The 14,792-nt window shown below is 40.3% G+C and overlaps 1 protein-coding gene across 8 annotated transcripts in view; it reads left to right on the forward strand.

Moving 5' to 3' along the window:
• The window catches only part of ELAPOR2 (endosome-lysosome associated apoptosis and autophagy regulator family member 2), a 221,335-nt gene that overhangs the window by 198,399 nt on the left and 8,144 nt on the right, over positions 1-14,792 (forward strand). For all 8 annotated transcript variants that reach the window (XR_014815973.1, XR_014815970.1, XR_014815971.1 and 5 more), the window contains 2 exons: positions 2,413-2,591; positions 3,870-4,035. Coding sequence is in view for 5 of the 8 variants with exons in the window: in XM_084977241.1 (XP_084833367.1) it covers positions 2,413-2,591; positions 3,870-4,035 (345 nt within the window). In the remaining 3 variants the exon portion in view is untranslated. The remainder of the gene's footprint in view (positions 1-2,412; positions 2,592-3,869; positions 4,036-14,792) is intronic.

A 14,792-nucleotide genomic window follows, 5' to 3' on the forward strand; every position in this document is an offset into this window, starting at 1 on the left:
GTCCTATTGCCTGCTCCATTCGTTGCAATTATTCACTTGACATTGGCTGAGAGTCCACTTTCCTAATTCTGTAAAGACATAATCCAGAAGGGCATGAGGTTAAATTTATACAGTGCAAGTCCTCCACACACAGCTGATACAAACTAAAAGAGACACAAGACATGATAAAAGTGCTCTTATCAAATTGGATCTCAAAAACCTATACTGGATTCTAAGTATGTATTAAGCATTACTTCTAAATGTTATACAGTAGTGAAGATTTGAAGAGATACCATATTATCACTAAAAGGTATGTCTTAAAATTTGTCATCAAATTTATCTCACCTTGTGCACAAAGTATCCCTACATGCTAGAAGAATAAATTTTTCAGCTGCAGTGTTAGCCATTTTCTTGTTTGCCAATGACATGTGACCTAATGAAGGGATAAAGCTTTCTAATGACTAGAACAGCCAAGAAATGTATAAAATGCCTAAGTTGTAGAATGATTAAGAAATTCTGGGAGTTCCCGCTGTGTCACAGTGCATTAAAGTTCTGACTGCAGTGGCTCGGGCCACTGTGGAGAATCAGGTTAGATCCCGGCCTGGTGCAGTAGGTTGAAGGATCATTGCTATAGTTGTGGCTCAGATTTGCAGCTCAGAAACTTCCATATGCCACGGGTGTGGCAAAAAAATAAATTCTGCCAATAGTTTGCTTTTATTTAACAATTTGAAGAGTTAATGGTTTTTTTTTTTTTTTTGGTTTGGTTTTGGTTTTGTTTGCTTTTTAGGGCTGCACTGAGGCATATGGAAGTTCCCAGGCTAGGGATCCAGTCAGAGTTACAGCTACTGGCCTACGCCACAGCCACAGCAATGCAAGATTCAGGGATCTAACCCACAATCTCATGGTTACTAGTCAGATTTGTTTCCACTGCCACAATGGGAACTCCCTTAATGGTTTCTTTATAAGACCGTCTTTGGACAATAGACCTTGCAATTTTCCCTGGGTGTGGCATCTTTGTTACAACCATATAAATGCTTTCAGTTGGATGCCCTTCAGATGACGTCAGTGTTTGCTGACTGAAGTTAACATTCTTCTCTTTATTGTCATTATTTACACTTAGAGAGGCAGTAGTTCATCTTGCTCATGCCTCCTCATTTCTTTACCTCGTCTTTCTTATAAAAATCATGCGAGCCATTTAAAAAATAGTTTATTCACACTAAGCTTAATAAAAATGTTACTTTTTTTTTCAATTACCAATGTCCTTTCTAAAAACATTCTCAAAATTCTTATCCAAAACTTGGTTGAAACTTTTCATCAAAATAAATAGGATCCTCCTGAACATCTTGCACTTCAAGTCTAACTGTAAAAGTGTGTATGTGTATGAAATGAAACATTATGGTGTTATGCTTCTCTTAGGGTGTTGCTAAAGTTAGCATCATTCACCAGAAAATTTAATGAGGCACACTAAGCAAAAAATACAATGCCAGCATTCTCTGGTGGCTCAGGGGGTTAAGCATCTGATGTTGTTACTGCTGTGGCATGGGTTCTATACCTGGACCAGGAGCTTCCATATGCCATGGGCATAGCTAAAAATAATAAATAAAAATACAAAAAAAGTAATGTGTCATTTAATGTCATTGGGTACAGCCATCCCACAGATTGCCACCCGTCACTGTATATGTTGAAATATATAGGAACCATGCCCTGTACTCTGATTTTTGCTTCTGATCTCTCTTACTTGATCTGTTTATTTTTAAAAATTTCTGGCTGAGACCCAGTATTTTGATTTTACTGTTCATTTGTTGATTGCAATTTGTTGATTGTTGAAAACATTGTCCTAACACAATTGTCATCTACTTTGGGAGAATGAGAGTGAGAACCTCATGTGGGTAGAGATGACCCAGAGTAACTCCCCCCCCACCACCTCATTCTGGTCTGGGGAAGGGGGTACTGTCTGTGTGTCTCCCTTCAAACGAGTCACCAAAACCTGCCGGTCTTGGTGCACCTACATGTTCTGGGTTCAAGGTCTGCTATTCCACTCAGGGGAGATGCTTTTTGAGGAAATGGATCTACGTGATGAGTGGGTAAAACCCATCCCAGTTAGTTAGCGTACTCTAAGTTTTCATTTAAAAACATGACTAAGAAGGCAGGGCTCATCAGAAATTTGAAGAAAATAGCACAAATGATATACCCAAATGGAGTCATTTTTATTCAACCTCAGCATGAAGCAAGCCTTCTGATCTGACAATTCATGGTTTTGTCACATTTTTCATTCATCATTTCCTTATTCTCTCTCTCCTCTCCTCTCTTTTTTGGAGCCTCTGTTAGATGAAAGCTGAATAATCCTCTCTGACGACTGTGAATAAAGCGTTAGCAAAACCCTTCTTCACAATCTCATTTCTCATGTCATCTGTGTGTGTGTTTTTTTCAAAGGAAACCTTATATGTATGGAATGAACCTAAGTGGTGCATTAAAGGAATTTCTCTGCCTGAGAAAAAGTTGTCCACCTGTGAAACGGTTGACTTTTGGCTAAAAGTGGGAGCAGGTGTGGGAGCTTTTACAGCTGTTTTGCTGGTTGCTCTAACTTGCTACTTCTGGAAAAAGAATCAGAAGTAAGTAACCTCTGTGATACCACTGAAAAATCTCTTGTTGTGAAAATTTTAAACTTAATCGTTATACCCAACAATTTCTCTCAGGGATGCAAGAAATTTCTTCTCATGAAGAGTTGTAGGAAAGGCCTTTGAGAAAGCAAGCAGAAATGATCATTGTTTTGATGACAGACAGATCAGAGAACATTAAAAATCATTTTAAAACATTATGATAAATCAACTACTTCTATTAAAAATAAAATAAAATAAAATAAGGCAAAGAACAGAGGCTCCATGCTACTCGGGTAGCTGGGAGCAAAGCTGAGAATGGAAGGCAGGTTTTCTTTGTATGTCTTTTTTCTTTTCATGACAACATGCTGCCTTCTTGCTCCACTTTTTCTTTTTCAATTTCCCATGGGCAGATATTTGCAAAGAAATAGACTAAATGTAGAGGCAAATGTCACCTCTATTTTACTTAAGGACTTCAAGAATCTGAAATTGAGAATCAGTCTAACTTCTGACTACATATTAACATGATGTAACTCTTTAAAAATGATTCAGGGAGTTCCCGTCATGGCTCAGTGGTGAACAAACTCGACTAGTATTGTGAGGACATGGGTTCTATCCCTGGTCTTGCGAAGTGGGTTAAGGATCCAATGTTGCCATGAGCTGTGGTGTAGGTCATAGGTGATGCGTGGATCCCGTGTTGCTGTGGCTGTGGTATAGACCAGCAGCTGTAGTTCTGATTTAACCCCTAGTCTGTGAACTTCATATGCCATGGGTATGGCCCTAAAAAGCCAAAAAAAGAAAAAAAGATTCACATGTCTGTGGGGCTGTGAACTTTCTGTATTGTATTATCTAGGGACAGTTGTAATATCTGGAGTGAGGAGTAGAAAGGAATGAGTGATATGGAGAAGCCATATCACATGCCCGTGTAATATTCTCATCCTTAAGAACGAAACTTTGGAAAGCTGCATTGTGAATTAATTTCCAAATATTTATAAATGAAGAAAATGCACCCAGACCCGAAATGTTCTCTTTGTTTTTTTAGAAATTTGTCATAATGGGACAATTTAGTCAATGTAAAATAAGTGATAAAGTTAACTGTATTGCACTGATTCTCTGGAATTCTGGAAAAGACGTGTGCATAGCTAGTAGATTAATGAGAATACATAGTGCGATGGCTGCGGGTGAGGGAAATATGTTGGTGGGGCAGGTCTATGCAAGACAATTTAAATAGCTGACATAAAATACATATTAATTTATACTAAACAGCCACTTTATTTATTTACCACTACTTAGACTGGAGTACAAATATTCCAAATTAGTAATGACCACCAACTCAAAAGAGTGTGAACTCCCAGCTGCAGACAGCTGTGCTATCATGGAAGGAGAAGACAATGAAGAGGAAGTTGTTTATTCCAATAAGCAGTCACTTCTGGGGAAACTCAAATCCTTGGCAACAAAGGTGAGAGCAGAATTTTATCCTGGTGTTACTGTGCTTTTATAAATAAGGGGCCATGTTAATCTAGCAGTGGTGCTCATGCAAACTGTCATTCAGCGTATCTGTTTTCCATGGGTGTTTATCCAGCAAAGCACTCTGAGCAGTACTTAAGAATGTAAATGTAAGAACCTTCACTACAGCATTGCTTCTTTACCAATTTTTAAAAAATTTTTAAAGCATAGGTTTTTTCTTTTGTTTTTTTTAATGATTTTTATTTTTTCCATTATATTTGTTTATAGTGTTCTGTCTAATATTCTACTGTACACCAAAGTGACCCAGTCACATACACACATGCACATATATATATATATATATATATATATACATTCTTTTTCTCACATTTCCCTCCATCATGCTCCATCACAAGTGACTAGATATAGTTCCCTGTGCTATACAGCAGGATCTCATTGCTTACCCACTCCAAATGCAATAGTTTGCATCTATTAACCCCAGACTCCCAGTCCATCCCACTCCCTCCCCTAACCCCTTCTCCTTGGCAGTCTGTTCTCCAAGTCCATGTGTTTCTTTTCTGTGGAAAGGTTCATTTGTGCCGTATATTAGATTCAAGATATAAGTGAAGTATAGCTTATATATAGTGTTGTGCCATTTCTGCTGTACAGCCAAGGATCCAGTCATACATACATACATTCTTTTTCTCTTATTATCTTCCATCATGTTCTATCACAAGAGTTTGGATATAGTTTCCTGTACTATACAGTAGGACCGCAGTGCTTATCCACTCTAAATGTAATAGTTTACAGTAGAAACAACCTTAAACACCATCAGTAAGGAGTTAGATAAGAAATTTCTGCATATCAAAGTAATGGAATATTGTGCAACTCTGCACCTGTTAAAGATTGCGATGGCTGTGTGTACTCACAGATAAGTAAGGTAAGTGAAGTGAAAACAACACATGGCTTATCATATTTCTATCGGCTCTACATTTATGTTAGCATTTGAATAGGAAACTGCTAATAGTAGCTGCTTTGGGGGAGTTTTGAATTAATGGGAGTCTTTAGTCTTTGAAGAAATACATTTTTGTAATATGTGAATTTTCTCAGAGATAATATAATACTAAAAGACAAAAAATTTTAAGTAGGTAAAAGATCTCATGTTCACTTGTACTTCGTTCCATGTAGAGAAAATAAAAGTTATATAAAATGTTGAGATATGACCTTATCAGATGCTGTCACTTTTGTCAGCTTGAAATGATTACTGTATCCAAACAGGTAACATGAAGCCTTAGGTATTATTTTTAAACACATTTTATTGTCATTTTTCACCATTGACTTAAAAGATGAGAAATCACCAGTTTACCTACTGAGGATTAAAAACAGAATGAAACAGTAGAAAGAAAATGAATTTCAAAGGATTTTCAGCAGGAAAAACAAGTGGTAAAATACTCCATTTATTGAGAGTGTCTTAGTAATCATTTCCTAATTTAGGCACGTAAGTGTGTCGTAGGGGATCATTTAAAAATAAAATGAATAAGCCCTATTCCCCTTATGCTAATGGTTATTTAATATTAATATGGTAGTTTGAAAGGATACTGTTGGTACAGAATAATAAATATACAGTGATTGTCAAGGACTGAGATTTTACCCTCTTTGCAAGCTTAACAACTGAGCCTCCCACGATTTCATGGATACTTGAGAAGACATGGGACTTCTGATCAGGACAGTTTAACACTCACAGCAGAATCACTAGCCAAAACATCAAAATTTATATCCATTCTGAAGCCCCACTTCCTACCGGACTATGGGAACAGCAACAGATCCCACTCAGAAACCTCCTCGGAGTAACCCAGGATAGCCTGATTTTGAAAAGACGACCTATCGAGGATGTTTGCATAAACAGTTGAATTATGACCACTTAGGACCACTCCTAACTGTGTAGAATAAGCCACACTTTAGGAGAGAAGTCAATGCCTGGCTTCTACACGAGAAGCATAACCTTGGAAGTATACATGGTACTTCTGAAAAGGAAGTATTATTTACAATTTTAGGGGGCCACCACATGAGACCTATTTAGTTAGGCAACATTGGTTGACAGTGCCTGCAACCTCCTTGCTGGCTTGTCAACTTCAGTATTCCAGATTTGCCTCAGACAATTGTGTCTCTTCTTCACCTTTGGACTAAGACTGCTTGCGGGCAGTTGATCCAACCTTTCTTGTTTGTCCATACTGCAGGCTGGGTGGTATGTGTCCCCTCCGTGGCAGTGGGAATGGAGATGCTGATTGCCATTGTTTGGGGGCAGAAGCTGGCACCATCCCTATGGTCTTTGATAGATTTTTCAGTAAGTTTGAGGAGAATGGTAACCAAATTGTGGTTGGAGCATCTGGTAGTCAGACCCAGTAAGTAGTCAGTTAAATTGAAGGCACTTGAAACCATTTGAGAGAGAGGACACTAAGGCATTTTCCTACATAGGAAGGTGACAAGGTGACTAGGAAAGACAAATAATCATGACTATCCTCCCATTCTTTGCACCTTTTAGGATCTAAGGTGTATCTTTCCCAGGTGTCTCCTTATCAGACTGCACTATTGATCTTCCAATGCCACAGATCAGTCTGTCCTGTCAGTGGCTAAAGATTCATTTCATTTCAGCTCTTCTCCTACTGGTGCCTAGATATGGGCTCTAGAACATTCAGGTACAAGAAGGTCAAGGGCTTTTAAAAACTCTTGGGAGACCTCGTCTGTCTTCCACCTTTTTCCATGTGGGCTATGGTAGGAGGTCTTGATGAGCTGTGTAGTCAACTAAGTGGTTATTCTTCTGATTAGTACCATGACAAGCCAATAAGCCATAAAGGTGGCTAAACCAGAGCTATATTTGAATCTCTTAGGCTCCCTTCTGGCCATACTACCATCAGACATCCTGAGGGTTGCTGTTGGAGTAAATAAGGACACATCATGTCAGGAGTAGTCAGGACAGAATCCTGTGTTTTCACATGTGTATATAACCTTAGGGAGATTGTTTTTATGTATTCTCATTAAATGTTCTTTTTTTTTTTTTTTTTTTTTTTTTGTCTTTTTGCCTTTTCTTGAGCTGTTCCTGCGGCACATGGAGGTTCCCAGGCTAGGGGTCGAATCAGAGCTGTAGTCGCTGGCCTACACCAGAGCCACAGCAACGTGGGATCTGAGCCACATCTGCGACCTACACCACAGCTCACGGCAACACCGGATCCTTAACCCACTGAAGAAGGCCACGGATCGAACCCGATACCTCATGGTTCCTAGTCAGATCCCTTAACCACTGTGCCGTGACGGGAACTCCTATATTCTTATTTATTCTTATTAAATGTTCTTGCTAATAATTATCTGTGAAGCAGCCCAGAGAAGATGATCCCTTAATTATTAAGAGATGATCCCTTAATAATCCGTTTTTGGAGACAGCCATATTTAGTAACCGAACTGCCTTATTAAGATGTGTGGACCAAGAGGAGATGGACCCAGAGTCAGAAATATTTTTGTCATTTTTTTTTTTTTTTGCCTTTTTTTAGGGCCACACCCATGGCATATGGAAGTTCCCAGACTGGGGGTTGAATCTGAGCTGCAGCTGCTAGCCTAGGCCATAGTCACAACAATGCAGGATCTGAGCCATGTCTGTGACCTACACTATGGCTCATGGAAACTCCAGATCCTTAACCCACTGAGCGAGGCCAGGGGTCAAATCTGCATCTTCATGGATACTAGTTGAGTTCATTATTGCTGAGCCATGGAGGGAACTCCTGGCTTTGTGCAATTCTGATTCACACATTTGTTGCACATGGCGGAGAAAGTAGTGGCCCTTGGAATAAATATATGAGTCATCCTTCTCTTTGTCTGGTTGCTCTTTTTTCTTTCTTTCTTTCTTTTTTTTTTTTTTTTCCTTTTTTAGGGGCACACCCATGGCATATGGAAGTTCCCAGGTTAGGGATCAAATCGTGCTGCACCTACCGGTCTACACCACAGCCACAGCAGCCCTGGATCCTTAAGCCACTGAGCAAGGCCAGGGATCAAACCTGAATCCTCATGGATATTAGTCGGGTTCTTAACCTGCTGGGCCACAGCAGGAACTCCTGCATGGCTGCTCTTGACCAGCAGATTCTTTTCCAGTGCTTAGAAGATGAGAAAATGTAAGTACACACCATCAATTCCTACTTTAGACTCAGATGTGGAAGCAAAAGCAGCATCTTGAATGGGGACTAGAACCCCTTGAACAAGGTCACATTACCTTCCCTTCCCCACTGAGAACCTTGCTTAAAACCCTTTAGTTTAAATTTTGTGCCCTTCTCCTCCTGCAGGTTCAGGTAGGATGGTGACCTCAGTGCCTATAACAAACAGACTTGTAAGTGTTTGAGTCCCTCCCCTTCCCAAGGCTCCCTCTCAGTCTCAGATGGGTGTCTGTGGCCCTTAGTTCCACTTAGGGCAGGAAAACTTGGGTCCTTTCCTCTAATCATCTTTTTCATTAAAGCAGCTGAAGTCAGCATAGGTGGGGAGGGAAGGATGAAGGGTTCAGAGGGAAGTGAACCTCTGTGACAGCCTTGGCATTTGCTGTTATTTTCAAGCAATACAGTAGCTGCTCATGAGCCAATCAAACTTCAGGTGTTTTTGGTCCCTTCAAAGTCCTATGTTGAACAGCAAGGTTATCATGCTGACATCATCTCTTTCAGCATTGGGGACGCTTTGACTCAGAAGTGACAGCCAGACTGACTTCTGCCTAAGGCTGCAGGCTTTATGTCCTTTTGTTGATTTGGGCTTGACTCATATACAGGAGCCTTTTTAAAAATGAATTCACCTTGCGAGTTTCTGCTGTGGTGCAGTGGGTTAATGATCTGGCTCTTGTTTATGGCATTGCCAGTTGGAGCCCTGGCCCGGTGCAGTGGGTTAAGGATCTGGCATTGCTGCAGCTGTGGCTCAGGTTTGATCCCTGGCCCGGGAACTTCCATATGCCACAAGTGAAGCTGAAAAAGGAAAAAAAAGAATTCACCTTATTTTTTCCTCCATTGTCATATTTAAGTTAATGCCTGGTTTTCATATAAAGGATAAAGGAAATTTCCAGGATGGGACTGACCATACTCATTTATCTAGATGTTTTGGAGTCAGTTTATCATTCTCCAGTGACCATCTCCCTCCTTATGAACCCAGGCTGGGGCAGCAAGCTCCCCAGTTATCAGTGCCTCCCTAAGTTTTTCTGTGGAAATCCACTCGAGGAGGAGGCCAGAGCTCTCTCATCGCAGTGAGAGTTGAGAGGACGCACTTCAAAACCTCAGAGACCTTTTACTGCATCTTTGGGGGCATCTGAAGTTGGCAGGACAGAGTATAAGAGGTGTTAAGCCCTGGGATGGCTTAGCAGTTCCCATTCTTTTTTTTTTTTTGTCTCTTTAGGGCTGCACCCAAGGCATATGGAGGTTCCAAGGCTAGGGGTGGAATTGGAGCTGTAGCCTCTGGCCTAAACCACAGCCACAGCAACTCCAGGTCCAAGCTGTGTCTGCAACCTACACCACAGCTCATGGCAACGCCGGATCCTTAACCCATTGAACAAGGTCAGGGATCGAACTTCCATCCTCATGGATGCTAGTCAGATTCATTTCTGCTGAGCCATGATGGGAGCCTCACAGTTTCCATTCTTAACAATCCTTCTTGACTCCTGCCACCTCATCTGCAAAGTGAACCAGGCAAAATTCTGACAGTTCACCTGGTTTCTGCCCATAAGTGATTTCCATTTTCTCTTCAATGCTTATTGTAGGGACATGTTTCTGTACCTGTTATATGAAAGGGGGTGAAAGCTTTTCCTGTCAGGATGACTTTTAGTGCTAGTTTTTCCTTTGATGCACACCCTGGCCTGCCTGGGATGCTGTCCTCTTGCCCAGAGAAGAGTTAACACCATTCAGGCCCACTGTGAATCCTTTGAACTCACTTCCCAGTACTCAGCCTGCATGGGCTCCCCAGTTCCTCTTCATTACAGGCAATGAAGTGGGAGACTGTTTTATTGCTTTGTTGACCATACTATTTGGTCAGCATGTTTGTTACCATTCTCAGGGACGTTCTTTAAATCTCGTTAGCCAGTGTGCAAAGCTCTCTTCTAGAAATGCCTTTGTGAATTTCCCATTCTTATTGGCAAAACAGTGAAGAACTGTGAAGCTAATGAAATCTCACTCTACCTACTAGTCAACAAATTAGCCTGCCATAGTTTCATTGATACTTTGGAAGATAGGATGAAGCCTCTGGGTCAGAGACAAAACACAGTTCATTACTCACAGCAATAATAGCAGTAGCCCAAATGACAAATCAGCATTTGTTTTGGTTCCTGAAGCCTCACTTCACACAGAATGAAGTGGATTAAGTGTGGCCTGTATACACAGTGGGTCCCATTATAGAAGGGGGACTGGCTTGTGGAACATGAGTCTTTCATAATGTGCAGTAAGCATGGCTGCCATTTGCTCCACAGGGAAAGACACTATTCCTAGCTTTCAGGGCTCTAAGCAAGCTTTTCTTTTTTTTTCTTTTTTTCTTTTTTCTTTTTTTTTTTTTTTTTTTTTTTTTTTTTTTTTTGTCTTTTTGCCTTTTCTAGGGCTGCTCCTGGGGCATATGGAGGTTCCCAGGCTAGGGGTCCAATCGGAGCTATAGCCACCGGCCTACACCACAGCCACAGCAACGTGGGATCTGAGCTGCGTCTGCAACCTACACCACAGCTCACAGCAATGCCAGATCCCCAACCCACTGAGCAAGGCCAGGGATCGAACCCACAACCTCATGGTTCCCAGTTGGATTTGTTAACCACTGCGCCACGACGGGAACTCCATAAGCAAACTTTTCTGTTGTTCTAGAAGGAGACTTTATATCATTCAAGGCCTTTTGCTATAGAAGCATCCTTGAAACAATCATCTAAAATAAAGGACAGCCAGTGTCTTCCTCATAAGATAGGAAGAAACATAGTAGACCCATGAGAATTTATCTCCCATCATCACTTTCCTTAGACTTCTCATCTGGTTTTGTCTGGTGATTCTTCATTTATAAGGTAGTATCTTATAATGAAGGACACCTTTAGGTGCCAGGGAAACTGTTTAAGGGAAAATTACCTCTGAGCTGAATCTAAAAGAGTGAGTGGGCATTACAAGCACTACATAAGTTTTCAAGTGTTTCCTCCTATTGCAGTATTTCTTTTGTTGTTATTCTATAGCTAGAGAAGTAAAAGCTTGAAAAGATTCTTGAAAACAATCCCAAGAAACAAGTAAGATCTTTCTCCCTGAGAAGATTCAGTGTACCACATTTTGTTTCAAATAGCAATTTTAGTCAACAGAATATTTTTTTTTTTTTTTTTGCGTTCCTGTTGTGGCGCAGTGCTTAACAAACCTGACTAGGAACCATGAGGTTGCGGGTTCAATTCCTGCCCTTACTCAGTGGGTTAAGGATCTGGTGTTGCCATGAGCTGTGGTGTAGGTCGCAGATGAGGCTCGGATCCTGCGTTGCTGTGGCTCTGGTGTAGGCTGGTGGCTACAGCCCCGATTAGACCCCTATCCTGGGAACCTCCTTATGCCGTGGGTGTGGCCCTAGAAAAGACAAAAAAAAAAAATAATAATTTTTTTCATCTTTTAAAAGGAAGAACTTAAATATTACAGAAGAGTTGAAAGGATCATGTGGTGGTACAGCCGTATACCCAACACCTACATTTTACTCTCCATTGCTTATCTCTCCATCCCTCTATCCATGTAGTCTGTCTTCCTTTTTTTTTTTTGATGTGTTTCTAAGTAAGTTTCAGCCTTGAATACATTTGACCCCTGAACACTTCAGTTTTCATATAATTGATGAGAGAATTCAGTACCTCAAGTTTTTTAAAGGTAAAATGTTTATACAGAGTGAAATGTGTATATCACAAATACAAGACGATGAAATTTGAGAAATGAATAACCCATGTAACCCCAGATCCTATCAAGATGTAGAACATTAGCCTTGTACATGAAGGTGAACTCATGTCTTTTCGTATATAATCATCCCCCATCCTCATCCCCCGAAGGAAGCTGTTGTGATGATCCTTTAAAACTGGCAATTAGTTTTGCCTGTTTCAGAGTTTCACATAATTGTAAGTTGTATTTTGTGTAAGTTTTCTTTCACTCCGAAAAATGTTCTAAGATTCATTCTCCTCATTGAAGTAATATGTGGAAGGTTCCTCTCAATTGAGGAGTGTGTTGTAGGGATATGTGCCTTATCTGCTCTCCTGTTGTTGGATCCTTGTGCCATTTCCAATGGTTGACTATGAATAAAGCTGCTGTGAATACTATCGTACACATTTTATTGTGTGTCCCACTTAAACAACTTTGCTATGCATGAGTTCTTTGCTCAGCATGAGTTCATGGGGCAAAGAAAAAAGTTATAAACTTCTAAACTACTGTGTCAAGTAAGGTTTGTTTGTCTTATATATCCTTATTCATGTTCTAAAGGCATACTTTCTTTGGTTTTCCTTTATAGGTTTACCCTGGGTGTATAGGGTTTCCTTTATAGGTTTACCCTGACTTTTCTCAACAATTAAAAAAATATAATCAGTTGATATTCTTTCTTTTTTTTTCTTTTATGTGTTCATTCTACCATGGTCATTAATGGCACACTGGTACACTCTGTGTTAGAGCCTCCACCAGGTTTTGGTGAAATGTCAAATTAGACAGTTTCTTATCTCGGAGCCTAGTTTACTGATGGAAAACACACTCAAACACACACACACACACACACACACACACACACACACACACACACACACACACACACACACACACACACACCATCCAGTACAGCAGAAGTAGAGTTTCTTGGAGCACAGAAGAGAAGGGAGTACTGTAAGGTGGGTAGTGACGAGATAAGGAGAAGCTTCTGAGGGAAGTTGGCTTTTGAGTAGATTCTTGAATTTAGAGCTTAAAAAGATGATTTTGTATGGCATCTTTATTTAATGTGTGAGTAAAGTGAGACTTAGAGAAGTTCACTTATTTGTCTAAAAGAAGGTTAGCTAGGAATTAGAAACGACATCTTTTGAGTTCCAGTTCAGGGTTTTTCCTTCTACGTGGTGGTGTTTCAGTACATTTTCACAACCATTGATTGACAGCCAACCATGTTATGGGAATTAAAGAACTTAGAAGAGACAATTTCTACCATCAGGAAGTCCCAGTCAATTAGTGTGTTAACCTCTCTCCCCATCCCTCTGTCTCTGCCTCTTCCCACCAACACACACACACTACACATGTATGTATCCTACCATATCAGCCAGGAGCAAAATTCCATGTGAACACAGAGGCCTATGAAGCTAACATGACTGTATAAAGAGATTTCAGTGTTTTACTTGAAATATTATCTGGAGAATAACAAACAGGTCTCTGCCTACCCTCCCCAAGGAACATGTTTTTTCAGTCTTCTCAAGGCCAGGCCATAAATATTTCAGCTTTCCTTCCTAGTTCATGGCTGATGCCCTAATACTCTTTCCTGTAATGCACTGTGAACTCCTCCAGGACAGATGTTTTATGTCCCTTAAAGTGTAGTCCTGTTCCTGAAACACATTAGTGCTTAAGAAATATTTGAGGAGTTCCCATTGTGGCTCACCAGGTTAAGAACCTGACATAGTGTCTGTGAGGATGTGGGTTCAATCCCTGGCCTCTCCCAGTGGGTTAAGGGTCCAGTGTTGCTGCAAGCTGTAGCATAGGTTGCAGATACAGCTCAGATCTTGTGTTGATGTGGCTGTGGCATAGGCCTGCAGCTGCAGCTCTGATTTGACCCCAGGCCCAGAAACTTCCATATGCCACATGTATGGCCATAAAAAACAATGGGAAAAAAAAGTGTGTTGGGGGAAATAAAAATAAAAAATAAATAAAAAAACCCAATATTTTTTGTCAATTATCGATGGTTATTCCTAGAAAATTAAAGCTGGTCAGTGTGGGGCTTGAGGCAGGCTCTCCCAGAGCCAGTGAGCTGGGGCACTGCCATCTGTGTGCTGTTCTCTCACAGGCTTGTCATCTCGGCAGAGGCAGGGAAATAGGGTATGTTGTTCACATTGTGATGTTTTTCTATAATTCTGACCATGTAACCCTAAAGTTTATCTAAAGTTTTGGGCTTCTCCACTCAAATGAGAGAAGATGTGAAAGCAACTTAGTTCTACCTGATAGGTACTCAATACCTAGTTCTTGCTATTTTTCTCCTTTTCCCTTCTCCACTGTAGAGATACATCCCTTTGCACTCAGGACTGATCTGCCTCATATTTCCTTTATTTCAAAAATAATCCTAGTGCTCTTCATCTGTATTCTCTTCAACAGCATGTCCCCCTAACCCTATTCCAGCATCCTTCAGAAAGCTCTGTCTAACTTTAACAATGAGAACATTGGGAGAAATCTCACTTCTTATTTCTTGTTTTCCCCATTAAAGGAGAATACTTTATCTTAATAGGCTATGAATTATATAACAAGTGCCAGCAATGTTATATTTGCCTTAAAATTTTGATTTATTATCTGAGATGATTTATATTTAATATCTTTAGTAGGCATGTTCTCCCAAGATTTTCCTAAAATGCATCATTGAACCTAAACGATCTTATGTCTTATTGGTGTTCTTTTTGTTTCTGCTCTCTTTTTTTGTTGTTATTGAGCCTGTGTTATCTTGAGAACATTTATTTTACTGTCACTTCTATTTTGTCTATAGTTTGCATGAATAGGTCATCTATTTCAGTACTCAGATCGGCTGTCACTTTAGAAAGAGTCTCAGTGGTTTCTT

The sequence above is a fragment of the Sus scrofa genome, chromosome 9 (genome assembly GCF_054392235.1).
Source record: "Sus scrofa isolate SSC_HxYL_T2T_F1_AM1 chromosome 9, Sscrofa_HxYL_maternal_Yorkshire_Landrace_v2.0, whole genome shotgun sequence".
NCBI lineage: Eukaryota > Metazoa > Chordata > Mammalia > Artiodactyla > Suidae > Sus > Sus scrofa.